This window comes from Nycticebus coucang, chromosome 13 (genome assembly GCF_027406575.1).
Source record: "Nycticebus coucang isolate mNycCou1 chromosome 13, mNycCou1.pri, whole genome shotgun sequence".
Lineage (NCBI taxonomy): Eukaryota > Metazoa > Chordata > Mammalia > Primates > Lorisidae > Nycticebus > Nycticebus coucang.
Genome location: NC_069792.1, coordinates 60,761,638 through 60,780,306, shown reverse-complemented (window position 1 = coordinate 60,780,306; position 18,669 = coordinate 60,761,638). Strand labels below are relative to the sequence as shown.

The following is an 18,669-nucleotide window of genomic DNA, read 5'->3' as shown; positions in this document are numbered from 1 at the left end:
AATAATAAAACAAAGAAAGAATTGCAAGTTCCAGAGCTTCAGGCTGCAATTAATGTTCTTAAAGTGAAAAATTCCTTACAGATCATCTGTAGTAACGTATTAGAATTTGAGCACTGGTAAAACCAGAACTTCTGGTTAGACCATTAACACTACTACCGTCTATCCTAAATTCATATACGTGTGTACAGTAGCTCTCAGCTTTCCAGCAATTCCTTCTGGTCCCATCTGAAGTAAACCCAATCCATTCACCAAATACACGTCGAGGTCCTCCAGCTACCCCTGGGAATTCCTTGCTTCCTTCAAGGAATATTTACTAAGGATCTATCAAACGTTGGCGCTTGCATTTAATTTCTCAGGTCTTTGCTTACTATTATTTGGGGGAAACTCATTAGTTTTCCAAATGCAAACAATTTGAAAAATATAAATGAGAGAGAACTGGAATCTCCAGCTAGAGACGGGCGATGGGAGCCGCTTTGGGCTGGCCAGTGTCTCCTTCCTCTCCTTTCCTGAGCGCGTTGGAGACGATCGCGTTCTCCACTCGCAGGTGCGGACCCCAGGCAGTCTGGCCAGGGAGGATGCGGCGCAGAGGCCGGCCCCGCCGAGGACACCGGGCGAGCCAGGGGCCCCGGGAGACCGCAGTCGGCCAGGCGCCCCGCGGGCAATTCTGCCAGGGGAGGGAGGCCGGGCCGGGCGGGCTGGCGGGCGCGGCACCTGCAGCCGCGCGGGGGCGGGAGCCAGGTGGCCTCGGCGCGCGGGTCTCGCTCGGCACCGAGCAGGAAGTGGCTGCGGTGCGGCCCGGGCGCGGCCTTCTCGCGGTGCAGCCCGGCCGGTAGGCGGCCGCGGCCAGAGCGCCAGGAGCTAGACCTCATGGCGGGGCCCGCGGACGCCGCCTCGGCCGCCCTGGACGAGCTGTCCCTGAACTTCACGTACTGGGTGCCGGGCGCCGGCAACGGCTCCCTGTCGGGCGCGTGGTACCGCAGGAACCAGGTAAGGGCCACCGCCCCGGGCCCCGCAGCCCCGTGCGCACCGGAGAGGGGCCGCCGCGCTCGCCGCCCCGCGCGCCCCTCTCCTCCGCCGCTTTCCTGCCCCCTCGGGAAGAACCCGAGCTGGCCGAGTGGGAAGAGCTGACACGTGACGCTTCCCCGCGTTGACTTAACAGCCCCTCGGCCCTCACTCCGGAGGGCAGGCCCCCAGCTTTGCTCTCCACGTCGGTCACCAGGAGCGGGCGCCCGGGTCTTCGGCCTGACCCGGCGGGCTATTCCAGGGCCTCCGGGTCCCGGCGGATCCCGCCTCCCCGGCCTGAGCCCGCCCTCTCCTTCCCGGAAGGATTCCAAGAGTGTGCGGGTGAATTGCGCTCATTTTCACCCCCGGATCCCTTTACAGTTAAAAACAAAAGTGGCACCCGCTTCTCCAAAGCAGGGAACTCGGTAAGGACAATCAAGTGTCAACTAGCTCAGATTCCCTGCGCGTGTGTGACCCCAGTGTCGCAGAGCCCTGATATCCCCAAGTTACAGCTGTAAGACTCTCTCGCTCTTCTCACCAGCCCTTTGGGAAACTTCGCTGGTTTACACTGGAAATTCACATGTAGCGAGGGGGACTGGAGCCGCCGGTAAGGTCAGGAAAAGAGCTCTGGCCCGCCCTTCCAGTCCAGCAGCAACCATGTTCTCTCCAGTGGGGGCAAGTGAGCGGGAATGAACACAGTGGACACCAGGCTTCTTCCTGCTTTCTTGAGTGTGTTACTTTGTCCTTATTTTTTAACAAAACCATTTATGTTTTTATTTTACGACAATATAATCATAAAATATTTGTTGCTATTGGTCAAAATCAGGGAGGTGAACCAATAATCAAAGATCTATATTCTTTGTGCTTGAGAAGTGTCTCAAATGTTAGTTTCTGAACGCAGAAGAAAATTTTTGTGTGAGGAGTGAGAGAAATAAGTATATCCACCTTATTAATTTTCAAAAGGGGAGAATATTGCTTTGTGTCTATTTCATCACAAAATATGTTAAAACAGGAAAAATGAAGGGACTCAGAGCCTTTTGATCAATGTTTGTAACCTATCATTTCTCTCCTTCCTTCCACCCATAGAAAGTACAAAGAAAAGAAATCATTTGTTATGGGATTTCTTTGAGTTATATATCTGTTATGTTATGCTTATGCTAGAAGCATTCACAATAAAAGTTTAAGAATGAGTTTTCCCCTATTGGTAAAGAAATCAGAGGGTTAGTACATGTGACCTACCATGGTATCATTCAAAACAGGAAAACATTGTTTTAGGAGTGGAAACTTCTGTAGTCATTTTTCTTTGACATTTCCTGGAATTCTTGATTGTCTTGGCTCTCTGATACCCAAGCACAGCTTATCATGTGACGTAAATGTGAGACAAATAAATAATGTTTGCAAACTTCATTTGCCTTTGACAGTGTATATTTGTACAGGTTAGAAAGGGTGTATCCAGAATATGCTAATTGTAATTCCTGAGCTGACAACTAAACTATTGCTGGTTTGAGGTAAGACTGTATCAACTTTTCCCCTTGTTTCCTTTATGTATTTTTTTATATTATTACAATTGAGAAAGAAGCAACTTTTCCCATTGTTCTGCAAATTTAGGCCATCTTATAAAAATATAGTATTTTACCCTTTCAGTAATTGCATTTGTTTTAAGCAAAAGTAGAAATTATTATTTTATTTATTTTATTTGAGATAGAATCTCACTATGTTGCCCTCAGTAGAGTGCCATAGTGTTACAACTCACAGCAACCTCAAACCCTTTGGACTTAAGCTATTCTCTTGCCTCAGCCTCCCAAGTAGCTGGGACTACAGGCCCCTGCCACAACGCCCGGCTATTTTTTTCGTTGCAGTTGTCATTGTTGTTTAGCTGGCCCGACCAGGTTCGAACCCACGAACCCACCAGCCCCCGTGTATGTGGCCAGCGCCCTAACCTGTGAGCTACAGATGCCAAGCCTAAAAATTATTTTTTAAAATTCATTCAGTGAGTATTGTATTGAGTGCCTCCAGATGTCCAGGCCAGTAAAAATAGAGTATAATTTTTCTTTTCTGGCACTAATAGGATAGAGATGACTGAAAATAGGGATGGCTCTGGACAAACAAAGTGTGAGATAGTACATTTGTGACTACCACAATCAAAATTAGCCCTGGTTGCTGGCTCGCCAGGGTTTAATGATGCTTGTTCACGCGCTTCCATCAGTTTATCACAACTGAAATACTTGCAGTGTCGGTTTGCTGATAGCCCCTTGCAGAGTAACTACCATCAGATCTGATCAATTAACCTTACTCCTTAGAAAAAGACTGACCCCCCTGGAATGCTTCCATGTAATGGATGAATGTTTAACAATAGCCACTGAGATTCGATATTGTCTAAGGCAAAGACATGAACATTTCTGGAGGAGGAAATCTCAAAGCCAGTAGAAAGTTACAGTTGGGTGGAGAAGATATTTTGGGGAGCCAGAGAGGTGAGGCCTTTGCCCTCTTTGCATTACTCAGGAGCCTGCCTACTTCATGAAAAGCTCTTCCTCTGGAAGTATAGATGTAACAGTGTTCTGCCTAGGGGAAAAAGGTACTTTCTTTATGTTTGATCCCCAGGTTTTCAGTACAAAAGGATAATGTTCCTAAGATGTTTATGGTGCTCCCTGCTGTGTACAAAGCACTGTGAGGATATTTCATGTAGTCTAACCCCAAACTCTTCCTTCCAGGAATATTATTAGGTGCTTGGGAAACATGAGCTATATGGGTAACTCCAAAACAAGGCAGTATGTGGTTAAGTGTCATGTGAGTGATGGAAAGTCTATGGAAATTCAGAGCACGGGGACTTTCAGCTGGGGCCATCTGGGATGTTTCGTGGACAAGTATTTGAGCTAGACACGTAAAGATGGACACAGGGTTTCAATGATAGGAGTGGACAGGTGGAGGGAAAAAGTCCGGGAGTAGCCCTTGGGGTCTGGGCAGGTGCCTTCCTGAACATTTCCCTCCCTAGAGAACAATTCTGTGGTCATTCTGGTTGTGGCAGAAGATGGAGCCTGTAAGGTGGAGATATGGTTTGGGCTCTTGGCTGAAGTCATGGATTGCCTTGAAGGACTGGTGAAGAAGTTTGGACTTATCTTGTAGATCACCGGGAACCACTGAAGATTTTTTTTTTTTTATCAAGGATCAAAGCAAATTAAATAAAAGAAATTTAAATTAGGATTAGCAGTATTCAAAGACCTCAAACTAGCCAGCTGTGGACTAAATCCAGTTCATAGATGTGTCTCATTTGACCTACAGGGAGGTTTAAAACATTGCCAACATTGAAGAATGAGATTAAATATCAAGTTTCCCTCATCTCTTTAAAGATTAAAAGTTCTAACAACACAAAGCCCTTTCCACATGTGACCACAGTGACCCACTATAGCTTCTCCCTTTGTTCTTATTTCTTTTACCTGTTGAACCCTCCCCCACCATAGGCATTTAATTGACAATCAACCTTAGAGTCTGTTGACTTGTACTCAAGCAAGTCACTTAATTTCTCTGGGCCTTGGTTTCCTTATGGTAAAACACTAGAAGACCTCCAGGCTCTTGTACTATGTGATTGCATAAAAAAGGGCCAAACCAGCAAGATTATAGAGGGAATGGACAGCAGAGGAAATATTGTGAAGGAGGGTTTTGGTTGGGAATTCTTTAAGTTTATGCCTATTGCTAAACATCCAAATTCACAAGGACGTTGTCAGAAAGGTTTATTCTGCATAGGGTGAGATGAAACTACAGAATTTTTTATGCCCTTTATTTGAACTTTTGGTTTTCAATGGCTTAAATTTTTAATGTCAACATATTTAAAGGAAAATTGATACAACTGGGCAGGGAAGAAGCAAAGTGAAGAGATTGACATTTGTTATGCATTTACTACGTCACACTTTATAGCTATTATCTCATTTAAAACCCCAACAACCTCATAAGGTACGCATCATTCTCACCGTTCATATAAGGAAACTTGTGTTAAATAACTGCCCCCAAGATCTTATAGCAAGTGAATATAACTGTAAAACTATTTTTATGCCATGCCTGAAGGCCTTTGCTAGAAAGAAACTCAGGCTTGAAAACAATGTGCTGGTGAGAATAAATGTGAGGAGAATGTGCATATGGCTTCTCTCTCCGTACTGAAGAAAAATCATGTTGAGTTTTATATTGCTCCTTTATCGATTGTGCTTTGCTACCATCTATCTCTTTTCTGCTGGTAGCTGCATGTGACTGTCTCTTAAAGAAGGAAAAGTGCCAAATCTTGCAAATAATCAAAGGGCTGCAGAGAGGTTGTTGGTCCTTTCCATTTCCTTCCTAAGAAAAATCCTTTTTCTGTTTTGTTTTGTGTATACTTACTGATCTTTCCCCTCTTCCTTATGAATCCATTTTCCTTTACTAGGTTTTTTAGGAGAGGCAGCAGAAGGAAGGATGAAGGAAACAGGTGACTTCCAAGCAGCTGTATCAAAGCTTTCTTTTTTTTTTTTTAATTTTTTTATTAAATCATAACTGTATACAATGATATGATTATGGGGCATCATACACTCACTTCATAAACCATTTGACACATTTTTATCACAGTGGTTAACATAGCCTTTCCGGCGTTATCTCAGTTACTGTGCCAAAACATTTACATTCTACATTTACCAAGTTTCGCAAATACCCCTGTAATATGCACCACAGGTGTGATCCCACCGATTCCCCTCCCTCTACCCACCCCCCCCTTTCCCACTTCCCCCTATTGTTAAGTTGTAGCTGGGTTATAGCTTTCATGTGAGAGTCCCAAATTAGTTTCATAGTAGGGCTGTGTACATTGGGTACTTTTTCTTCCATTCTTGGGATACTTTACTAAGAAGAATATGTTCCAGCTCCATCCATGTAAACATGAAAGAGGTAAAGTCTCCATCTTTCTTTAAGGCTGCATAGTATTCCATGGTATACATATACCACAATTTATTAATCCATTCGTGGATCGATGGGCACATGGCTTTCTTAAATGAATAAATAAGTCCTCTGCGAAGAAGTTGGCGACCAAGTATTTGCATTTCAATTTACCTGACACCTTCCTTATGGTTCAATTCATACTGATTAGTTATAATATTCACGTTGATGCAGTCAAATCCCGGCTTTGAGAAACTGCCAGTTTACAAGTTTATGTGATTTTCTTCAAAAATCATTTTTACAAGGAACAAAAGGAACATAATGGCTATTTGGAGAATCTAGAGATTAAAATAGACTGACAGGCAGAAAAAAGACAACTACAGTGTTTATGGGTGCACACTTGGGTGATAAAGCTATAAGGAAAAGCAGAAAGGTGATTGCCACAAATACAGGCCAGCAGCTTTTCTGGGGCAGGGAGAGAGTTGTGATGGGATAGGGCAAAGGGAAGGCTTGGGCAGGGGCCCAATTTCTGTTTCTTGATCTGGATGATGGTTACAAGGGTGTTTGCCTTATGATGATTCATTACAGTAATTTATCCATCTAGTTAGTACTCTTTGGAGTTATCTGTATCTATTATATTCTACAATGTTAAAAAGTTTTAAAAAATAGTATTAGCATTGCTGTGACTATTCAACTTGCATGTTTCACCTACGTGGTATGCCACGTTCATTTTGTTTGCTCATGAGAATTATTTAAGCAATTTCTTTTTAAAATGCTCATGATTTCCAATTGGCATTTGAGAACTTATAATGGCAAGTATGACATTCCCCAAAGTTACCTTTTTGTTCCTGTATTGTGCTGTTTTAAAAGCTCAGCCTCTTTACTAAATGTGTCAGCAAGTTTTTCAATTTCCCCAGTTTTTGGCTTTCTCTATTAAAATGGAAACAATACATACAACCCTTATAGGGTTGCAGTTGGAATAAAATAATACATATCAAATTGTTAGCAAAGTGCTAGACACATAGTGTCTGATAAACACTAGCTATTATTAGTAGAAGCATCATCAACCTATATTACAGGCAATGTCATAATAATCAGTAATTTGGGTGATTCACTCATTAAAAATCGAAATAAGAAAAATCATGTCAGCTATTTGATCTAACTTGCTTTCTTTCATCTGTAACCAGTTTCTCTAGATCTAGGGCGTAGAGAGTCCCTCCCTCCTTTTGATACTCACTTCTCCTTACTCTCCAAGAGCAGTCATGTTCACATTCCAGAACTCTTCTTAATTAGAGCACTTGATATCTTGAAGTGCTAAGGCAATGATTCATTTTTTTTAATGCAATATACTTTTATTTTATTATTATTATTTTTTATTAAATCATAGCTGTGTACATTAGTGCAGTCAAGGGGTACAATGTGCTGGTTTCATATACAATCTGAAATATTTTCATCAAACTGTTTAACATGGCTTTCGTGGCATTTTCTTAGTTACTGTATGAAGATGTTTGAATTCTGCATTTAGTAAGTTTCACCTGTACCCATTCTAAGATGCACCATAGGTATGGCCCCACCAATTACCCTCCCTCCACCCGAACCTCCCCCCTCCATAAGGCAATGATTCTTACCATGTCTTCTGCCCCTTTTCAGACTTCTAGGTTGGAAAGATGGTGTTTAACACTGGGAACAGCTGACCGAGGTGTTTGGTGGCAGTAGTAGGATCATATTTCATAGACTTTGCCTGTTGTTTAACCAATCAGCAGGACCAGCCCCCCCAGCCCTGGAAGGCTCATTCAGTTTTAACATAAGACTTTGTGCCATTTACTTTAGCTGGAATTTTTTATTCTGAAGGACCAATATTCATCTATTCAGTTTATATCTATTATGGCTTAGCCCCTCCCCATGTTCCAGCAGACTTCTATTTTACATAAAGTCCATCCATCCATCCATCTTCATGGCCCACGAGATAACCCCGCTTCCCCTGTGCATGGCTCCCAGGAGATGCATGTGCCTTACCTCGTCACTTGCCTGGCCCTTGGTCAGTCTCAGAATGGGGTCTTGTCATCCTTGGCACACATCAGGAGGTGCAGAAGTGATCTCTAATGTAAACATAGGCTAATGAATGTTTAGCCATGAGCTCTACACCTCACTAAAGACTGTGTTTGCCCTTCAAAGGTCCACCCTGAGCCTGGCATGTCATACCAACTCTGCATAAAATAAAGTCCTGCTATCTGCCTATGACCTCAGTGCAAGTTTCCTAAATCATTTGTCTTGGTCTATTTGCACTGCTACAACAGAATAACACAGACTAGGTAATTTGTGAACAACAGAAGTTTATTTGGCTCATGGTTATGGAGGCTGGAAAGTCTAAGGTCAGGAATCTGCACCTGCTAAGGGCCTTTTAGCTGCATGATGGCCTGGTGGGAGGGGTTATGTGGTGAGAGAATGCACGAGAGAGCAAGATGGAGCTGAACTCACTTTTATAACAAACCCCCTCCACAGTAACGACAGTAATCCATTCATGGGAACACAGCCTCCTGACTTACCGTGTTTTGCCATTTATTAAGTGTTCATTATAGATTTTGAGGGGGCGAACAGCAAGCACATTATATATGGGAGTGTAGCTCAGAGAGCCTGGACCCCAGTAGGCCTTGTAGGCCACTGTGCCCTCCCACCTGGGCCTGCAGGGTTCCAGAATAGGAGGAGCTGGAATCTGGTGAAAGTGGGCCAGAGCAGCCTCTGCCGGGTGCCACACTCAGGGGGAGGGTCAGTGGCAGGGCTGTCTGAGGGCCAAGGCTGGAGGCCTGGCTGCGTGAAGGGGACCAAGCGCCCCACACAGGCCCCAGGGACCTGCCTGGCTGCCTATAGGCCACATGAAGCTTCCCCCACCTGCTGGCCACACATGCGTGGCCATCTCAGCCATGACCCCTGAGGTGGCAGGGAGGGAAGGGCTTCCGTGTCGGAGGGTGGTGCATGCTTACCAGTGGAGCATTAACCCTCCCAAGATATGTCTCTTCCAACTGAGAGCTGGCCACATTCTTGAGGGGCATTTTCCTGAAAGTTTGGGCCAAAAATATGGGGTACGTTATACACAGCAAAATACAAGGTAATCCTCTCTTAAAAGTCCCACCTCTCAAACTGTTGCTTTGGGGGTTAAGTTTCCAGCACATGAATATTGGGGAATACATTCAAACCGTAGCATCACCTAGCTTCATTTCATCTTCTTTGCATCTCTCAAATTGTTTCTTTCTTTGGGAACTTGGACCATTGGCCCGAATTCTTTAGTTTGCAATAGGAGTCAGTCTCTCTTCTGGCCTTTGAACTTAGCTTCCCTGAGATGAATGTTTTCATTAAGAGGCTTTAGGTTGCAAGTTATGGAAAGCCTAATTTAAACTGGCTTGAATAATAAAAGAAATTAAACCATGCTTGGATTATGTAAAAGGCCAGAAGAGCTCAGGGTCCAGGCAAGCCTTGATCCAGGGATTGTAACAATATAGGTTGAATACTCAGTTTCTCACACTCACTTTAAACTTTTGATCCTTGAGGTTTTGGCTCCACTTTTAGCAGGCTTATACATCTGGGCTACATCCTCCCTTTTACACCTGGGAAGAAATAGCTTGACTGTCTGAACCACTAAAGAAAAGACATAGGTTTAATGACATTTGGTCCATGTCCTGTCCCATACTAGTTACCAAGGCCAGAGTCACAGGGCCTGGGTTCCCATTTCCTTGGTGAGGACTGGATGCCCACGTGATAGTAACAAGAGAAAGGGATACTGTGTGGGTAAATAGAAATGCCCAGAAAGTTGGCTCAAGTCCCATCCTGTGGATTATTGTCTTCATGAGGAACCCTCAAGCTAACTCCACCCCCAACCCCCCCAGGCCACCCAGAACCTTCCCTTTCTGCGCCCAGGCTCACATGAACGGACCCCCAAAGTAACTCACTTTGCCTGCCTTGTCTTCATGAGTAGGACTTAAACAGTACTCTCTTTAAAAGCTTAGATTGTAGGTTTAATTTCTGAAATATTAGCATCATCTCTAAGCAGTGATCTATTTCCAGGTTCAAGATTTATCCCCTCCCCTACAAAGACATCCTAGAGAAGCCTCTGAACTTTCCCACTGAGGGAAAAGAAAGCTGTCAAAGGCAGTGTCCCTTTATTTATTTATTTTTTTTTTGAGACAGAGTCTCACTTTGTCACCCTCTATCATAGCTCACAGCAACCTCAACCTCTTGGGCCCAAGAGATTCTCTTGCCATAGCCTCCCGAGTAGCTGGGACTGCAGGCACCTGCCACAGTGCCTGGCTATTTTTTGTTGTTGTTTTTGTTGTTGTTTAGCAAGCCCAGGCTGGGTTCGGAACCCACCTAACCACTGAGCTACAGGCACCCAGCCAAGGCAGTGTCCCTTGCTTGGTCTCTATTTTGCCTCCACTTCCTTGGCAGTTTCTTTACCATCAGCAGCCACCTCTTAGTAGGCAGGAATCTCCCAAAAGTTCTGTATATTTAGCTGAGATACGTATGGTGTGTGAGTGCAGTGCTGTGTGGAGTTCTGGGGGCAGTGTTAGCACTGTGACTATCTCATTCAAGTTTGAGGTGAATCCTGCGAATTCTGGGGGGTCCTTATTTCTTCTTCAGCCTCAGAACTTGCAGGGATCTTACTGTTCCAGGAATGTTTAGGAGATATTTAAACTGTGTTCCCTTTTGTCACAGCCCATGTTAAGCTGGATCAGTGAATTGACAATGAGGGCCTGAAATGCAACCAGCATTCCATTCAGCAAAAATCATGAACAGAGAACAGAGGACACTTCTTAATGGGGCAGTGATATCAGAGCAGTCAAAAAGCACGGACTGTGTCCTCAATATTAAGCTGCATTTATGTTACATACGTGTGTATCAGAGAAAGAATGCGTTACAAATCCATATTATACTTTAAAAACATTTGAAGTGGTTTGAAGTCACTCTCCTTATATTATCTGATGGATTATTTACATTAAACTTCCAAGACTAACATAGTACTGTTACGTGATTGTAAATAAAAGGGCAAAAGCAGAAGTGGAAATATTGTAACATACCTTTGGATATGGCTGCTAGTGTCACAGCAGCAGACAAAGGGTCAGTCCTTTGTGAGTGACCTTTCAGCAGACCCAAATAACAATAACCATTCATGAGTCCTATGGGTGTCACATATGCCTTGACCATGAGGCATAGTGGGACCCGGCTGCTGGACCAGTGGGATGCAAGGATCTTGCCAGGAATAAGGAGTTTGAGATTAGGGGATATTAGTTGGCTGTGAGGACTGGCTCTTTAGACCCTTTAGAGTCTAAAGTTTAGAGGTAGAGAAGAGTCCAAGTCACAAGAGACACAGAAAACTTGAATTTGATTCTTGCCTTGATTCCAGAAAGTCAGGTGGGCAGAGAGGGCCATAGGAGTCTCTGCCAGAGATCAGTCAGTGAAGAGCAATGTCATGATCTTGCCCCACTTTGAAGCAGAAACTCAGCCAGTGTCTGGTGAGTTTGGGCAATGGAGCTCAGTCTTCGGGAGAAGCTGCTGGCAAAATACAGTTGGAGTTCAAGGCAGACATTGCTCCTAAAGGGAGTGTGTACTCCGGAAACCCAGGCAGGTGTGAGAGAAAGTGTTGTAACTGAGGAAGCTCAGAGCACCCAGCTTTAGGAGGAAAAGGCTTGTTCTAAACCTGCGCTGGACCTGCAACACTCCTTTAAAAAAAAGGATTGTAGGTTATTAAAATTATTATTATAAATATGTTCTTGCAAAATATGAAAGTCACGGGCCCTGTATTGCTCTGGATGCAAGTGATAGCATTCTTTTGTGTTCGGTGTGTCTGTCCTTGTTTCAAAGATTCCCTCCCAATGTTATACAGGACTAAACTGTAATAGATCAGAGTTTAAGACTTGCTTAACTGGAACCTTGCCTTTTCTTAACTATTGTTGCTCTCCTTTTAACAAAATGTTAAAAGCTCTCAAAGGGTATGTTATTAAATGTACTACTTTTCTCATGAATTTGTTCCACTGAAACTTAAATTTCTCAGAAGCAAAAATTCTGATGGCTTCTTAATAAAGCTAAGGCTTATCCATAATGGAATTAGGCTTTTAAAAAATAAGGAATGTACAATTATGTAAGTAAATGTGTTCCCTAGTAAAAGACAAATGTAATAGTTCTTAATTGCATGGGAAGGCAATATGTTGGAGTTTTCTGCCTAGGTTTCAAGGTTGATTTAAAAAATGGCATGAAACAGCTTGTAGAGTAGCAACGATATACTGTGTTATATAACCCTGACCTTTTCTGTTGGCTTTTAAATCATCAGATTTGGATCTAGCGTCATGAGACTTTCTCAGGATAGTAATGAAATAACCTTATAGCATACAAAAACCAAGACAAATTAAAAATCTGTTCCTGATTGAACATTTTTCTTTCTTCTTTTTCACATATGGGATTATTGTTTTAACTTGGTTTGTGCTAATGTTGCTGACAGCTCAATTATCCACAAGAGTGAAAGAGATTAAGGGTAAAAATAGCACAAACCATCCAGTAATCTAAAAAGCATTACCCTGTTGCTGGTTGTCTCCAACACTGGTGCCATGAATGTTGTTTCTTTAGGGCCCTGTTGTAATTTACTGCCTCTAATTCTAGTCTGAGCTTCTGCAACAGTCTCCTCTGTGGTCTTCCTGTTCCCCAGCCTCCTTCCCTGCAAGTCCATCCTCCACACTGCAGCCAGCATGAGTCTTCCAAAAGCCAAATCTGGACCTAGCCTTTAGTTTAGAGACCTTTGTGTCTTAGCACCGCCTACAGACCTGGGACACCAAAAGGCTCCTGCCTCTCCATTGTGGCTACCCCATGTGGTCCTCTTGTGGCTTCAAGGCCCTTCAGGCACCCTGCTTACTTCGGCTTGTGCTACTGTCCTTGGTCTGCCCTTTGCTGGAATGCACTGATCCTGGTGAGGCATCACCCTGGGAGGCTTCCCTAATTCCCTCCCTGGGGTAGGAGGAACAATGACCTCTCAGAAGATACCTGCATCTTAATCCCAGGGTCCCTGTAAATGTTACCTCACCTAGCGAAATAAAAGGGGGGGGGGGATTCACGAGTGTGAGTATGGTAAGGCTTTTCAGATGGGGAGATTATCCCAGATCACCCAGATGAACCCTAAGTATCTAAATGCTATCACATGTTTCCTTAAAAGAGGGAAACCCAGGACATGATCATGGAAGCAGTGGTGGAAGGAATGAGCCACAGTCAAGGGAGCTAGGAGCCCCCAGCCGCTGGAAGAGGCAAGGGACGGATTCCCCCCAGAGCTTCAAGAGGGAGAGCAGCTCCTCTAGCTCTGTTATTTCAGCCCAATGAAATTGATTTCAGACTTCAGGCCTCCAGAACTGTGAGAGAATAAATTTTTGTTGTTTAATCTACGAAGTTTGTGGCAATTTGGTGCAGCAGCCAGAGGACACCAATACACTCCCCCTCCTGGCGTGTCTGTGCGCGGTCCTCTCTGTTCCCACGGGTTCTGAGGTGCTGCCTCTATGGTAGGTTAACATTGGTTGTGTCCTCTTCTTCTGAGCTTCTCGAGGGCACCCTGCATGCTTGGTTCCTGACATAGGACCCAACAAGGAGCAGTTGCTGAATAAATACTGAATGGCTGAATGACCTAATGGGTAACACCCGACGTAAACATCCTTGACTTATCTGGGCCCCAAGTCCACCGTTTTCTCCTGACATCAAGTTCATTCCATCTCTCTACCTCTCACTTTTTCTCAAGTGGTGTCTGCCTGTGGTTCTAAGTTGTACAATGGTTTTATTTTTCTCCTTAACATCTTTTCTTGGTTCTTCCAGCTTCCTCTTTGTTTCTTCTCTTGTTATCATCTCCTCTTTTCACTCTATTTTTAAATGAATCCATATTCTCTTTAATTTCACTGAGCCTGAAAAGCAGGGAGTTTTTTTTAACTTTAGTTTGAAAAAATCCAAACTTATAGAAAAGTAAAAACAGTGGGACAGTAAACACCGTATGTCCTTCACTTGGAGATTCACCAGTGAATTCACCAGATTCACCGTATGTCCTTCACTTGGAGATTCACCAGTGAATTCACCAGATTCACCTTCACCAGTCGTTAACATCATGGAATATTTGTTTTTCCCTCTCTCTCTTTTTCAATACATTTATAGTTAACGGACCATTTGAAGTCAGTGGCACACACTGTGAGTCTTTGCCCCTCCATACTTAAAGATGTATCTCTAAGAATTTGGATGTCCTTCTGTTCTTCCTAACTATCCTGAAGACAAGTATGTGCCCACCTGTTTACCAGGTGCAGATGCAAAACAGCTCCACTCATTCCTGTAAGATCGGGGTGAACTGGACCTCCATGTCTCTGACTTATCTCCTGGCATGTACAGGCCCTTCCAGCCATTCCTACAGTGATCAGTGACCAAAAATCACTCAATCTGTGCTATTGCTGATACAGTAAACTAGAGCTCATTTCCTGTTTAGGCATGTTTTAGTGCCTGAGATAAGAGGCCTTATTCCAGTTGTGAGTTGAATACAACTATTACTATGTTCAGAACTAGCTCAAAATCTAGTCATTTGAGCCATGTATTAGCTGCTTTGGGATTTGATTCTGAATTTAGATTTTGAAGACAGAGCCAGGAATATGACTGAGTTCAAAGCCAGAACTGGGACCAACTATTACCCATTCTACACACCCCTGTCTTATCATATGACATCTACATCTGGCCAACCTCCCCTCCCCCCCCCCCACAATGGATTACAAGTCAATCTGAAGAATATTCTGGCACAAATTTTATTCCAAATACAATTAAAACATCTTAATACCTATCAGTACAGCTGGTTTGAACCTCATTTTAGACAAATCATTTGCTGTGGTGCTACCATCTATTTGCCAAGACATCCTGATAAGCCAGAAATTAAGCTACAGTGGTGACAACAGTGAGCACAGAAGAAGTTGGGGCATCTTCTATGTGTTTGGCCTGTACTTGTAATGATGGTGTTAAGATGTGGAGCAGCCTTTCTTCCTGACTGCTGTTATTGGTTTATTTCATTTGCACTGAAAAAAAGAGACAAATTCTGCTAATTAAAAAATTGAGGTGCGTTGACATTGACTAGCCAGAAGGTTACCTTTTACAGTCCATAAATAAACAGTGATTCAGCAGTCGCAATTTGGCTGCTCTCTAACTGTATGACTTTGCATAAGTTACTTTCCTTCTCTGGCCCTCTGTTCTCTTTTCTGACCAATCTCCCAAGAGTAAGGGAGATGGGGGGAGAGGAGAGAGAAGTGTGAAGAGAAAGGAGAGGAGAGGAATAAGCTTCCATTAATTCTAGCATATTAGAAAATAGATAACATACTAATTAAGTGATGACATAATGTCATTAATTTAATGGCAAGTTTATAAGGGCCTGATGAGCGTATGCAAATGATACTTCTGATTATTGAAGAGTTTGAAGTCATTAAAGCATGAATTCAATTCCCATGAATTGCGAGCCTCTAATTGGAAACAATATTTAGTAGCACTTACCTTACTTCTAGTGGTTATTCTAGGGCCTTGAAAGTAATCAAACCACCTTATAAAAGATTGGCAAATTTTAAGTTTCCTTCCCCAACAATTAGAGGCCTTAATGAGGATTTATTATATTACTACTATTCACAGGTATGTATTAACTGAATTTAATGGGCATGCAATTAACCTTGAGTAATGAGACAAGATTTTAGAAGAATAAGGAATAAGATATGTCTGTTTATGCTGAATATTCTCAGGAAACTCGTTCTGAGAATATATATAAATATATATAATATATATGAAATATATAAGCTGCTGTATACTTGTATATTTCTGTTTTTTTCAATATAATAAGAATTTACTAGATTTAAAAAGTCACCAAGCAGCTTTTTATTACACTCGATTGTCGAAATCCAAAATCTGAAACAAACTTTTTCTCTCACAGAAACTTAGTGTTGAGTATATTCATACCTTAGCTGATAATAAAATAGTTACTCTCTTTGTGATCATTTTAAGGCCAGAAGTCAAAATCTACTGTTTCTATGTAGTTTATAATCTGTCTGATAATCAGTTCAAGTGCTATTTAATAAACAACTTCTTTCTGCAAAGTCCATACTCGTGATTAAGGCAGCAAAGATGAGTTGATGAGCAAGTCACAGCTCTGCTCTGAAGGAACTTACAGTTTACAGGGGACATAGACTTGTGAAATTTAATTACCTTACAGCACAATGCATATACTGATAGAAATTTATAAGGCTCGGGCAGCACCTGTGACTCAGTCGGTAAGGCACCAGCCCCATATACCGAGGGTGGCGGGTTCAAACCTGGCCCCGGCCAAACTGCAACCAAAAAATAGCCGGGTGTTGTGGCGGGTGCCTGTAGTGCCAGCTACTCGGGAGGCTGAGGCAAGAGAATTGCTTAAGCCCAGGAGTTGGAGGTTGCTGTGAGCAGTGTGAGGCCACAGCACTCTACCAAGGGCCATAAAGTGAGACTCTGTCTCTACAAAAAAAAAAAAAAAAGAAATTTATAAGGCTCAGTTCAGAGGAGGGAGGGCAGGAAAGTAATGGAAGATAGATCTGAAGAAATTATCTAGAATTCAGTACAAAGAGATAAAGAGTTGGAAAATATGAGAGAGATGTTAGGAAACAAGGTGGTTAGAAGGCAAAGATCTAATAATGTACTAGTGAGAAGAGCTCCATATGGAGAGAACAGAGGATAGATGACATTTGAAGGGATAATGGTTGAAAGCAAAATCTGTGAAAGACGTGAATCTTCAAATTGAGGAAGCATGACTTCTAAGCAAAAAGTAATTCACATATAGAGAAATTATAGTGAAACTCTAAAAAAACAATGACAAAGAAAACCTTAAAAGCATCCTGAAGAAAATGACAGGTTACCTACAAAAGAGCAACAGTTAAACCAACAGTCTTTTTCCCAACAGCAACAATAAGAGCCGGAAGACAATGGAATAAAATCATCAAAGTACTGAATGAAACAGCTGTCAGCTTGTACTTCTATACTCAAGGGGAAAGATAACATGAAGATATTTGCAGAGTGATAGAGAATTTACAATTCAACTGAAAAGAGCTGCCAAAGTTTTCTTCAAGAAGAAGGATGCTGTTCAATGCTAATTTCAGTAGCCTGAGTTATTCACCCTGGGAGAGTTTTCTCCCTCCTCTACCACCCTTCTGAAGTTGCTCCTAAGCAGAAACTCTGAGTGGAACATATTCCACACAGCTTTGTGAATCAATGCTTATTAAGTAGTACCTTTAAAGTAATACTTTGTACATAAATATTCAGCAAATGTGAACTTTTATTTGCTCTCTTCAAAATTAAATAGTTGCAAGTGTTGCCAATAAAATACAAGAAATTGATCTAGAAAAAAAAAAAAAAAAAAAAAAAAGAAGAAGGATGCTGAACCCAGAAGAAAAAATAATATACAAGAACATAACATCTAAAACATAGAAACAACTCAAACCTTCATCAACTAATGAATGGATAAATAAAATGCAGTATGTCCACACAGTGGAGTATTCCATAGCCATGAAAAGGAATGTCGCATACTATATATATGACATATTTCCAAGGTTCATACAGCATGACGAGCCTTGAAAACATTATGCTAAGTAAAAGAAACTACAGATAAAAGGCCACGCACTGTATGAATCTAGCTATGTGAAATGTCCTGAATGGACAAATCCATACAGACAGAAAGTAAATTGGTGGTTGCCAATTGTAGTTGCCAGGAACTGGGGGTAGGAGGGATTGTGAAGTGACTATTAGTGGGTATGGAGTTTCACTGGGGGTTAAGGAAAGTATTCTGAAATTAGATAGTGGCGATGGCTATACAACTCTGCGAATATACCAGAAACCACTGTATTGTATGCTTCAAGAGGGTGAACATTCCGGTACTGAATTATATGTCAACAAAGCTGATATTTTAAATAACAACAATAGTGAGAAAAGAAATGGGTAAAATGGATAAATAAGGCAAGTACTTACGGTGTACAATAACAATAACAATGACTAGGAACGCTTATCATTGCTAGTAAGAAGGCAAACTGGTACAGCCACTTTGGAAAATAGCTTTATAGCAGATTTATTCATAATTGCTCAAACTTGGAAACAGCCAAGTTGGCCTTCAGTACAGGAATAGATAAACAAACTGTGGTACATCTAAACAATGGAATATTATCCAAAGTTGAAAAGAATTGATCTATCAAGCCACGAAAAGACATGGAGGAAGTGTATATGCATATTACCAAGAGAAAGAAGCCAATGTGAAAAGGCTACATACTGTATGATTCCAACTACAGTAGAACTCTGTTAAGTTGACCATCCAAGGGACTATAACATACTGGTCAGCACACAGAGGTGGTCAACATAAAGAAGTAGGCCCGTTGTACTGATATGTACATGTGGTACATGTCCGGTCTATGAAAATTAGGTCAACTTGAGATGGTCAGTGTAGGGACCGGTCAACTATGGAGGTTCTACTATGTGTGATAGTCTGTAAAATTAGGGAGACAGTAAAAAGATCAGTGGTTGCCAGGGGGTAGTGGGGAGGAAAGGAAGAATAGCACATAGGATTCTTAGGGTGGTGAAACTGTTCTCTATGATATTAATGTAGAGGATACATGTCATTATACATTTATCAAAACCCACAGAATATAATAAAAAAACAAGACTGAACCCTAAGGTAAACTCTGGATTTTGAGTGATGATGAGGTTTCAGTATAAGTTCATGAAATGTAACAAATGTACCTC

The 18,669-nt window shown here is 42.3% G+C and overlaps 1 protein-coding gene across 1 annotated transcript in view; it reads left to right on the top strand.

The window, feature by feature from the left end:
- Positions 1–681: 681 nt before the first annotated feature.
- Positions 682–18,669, top strand: part of NIPAL2 (NIPA like domain containing 2) — a 123,485-nt gene continuing 105,497 nt past the window's right edge. The window contains exon 1 of the mRNA XM_053559385.1: positions 682–987. Within this exon, the coding sequence (XP_053415360.1) occupies positions 868–987 (120 nt within the window). The 5' untranslated portion in view covers positions 682–867. The remainder of the gene's footprint in view (positions 988–18,669) is intronic.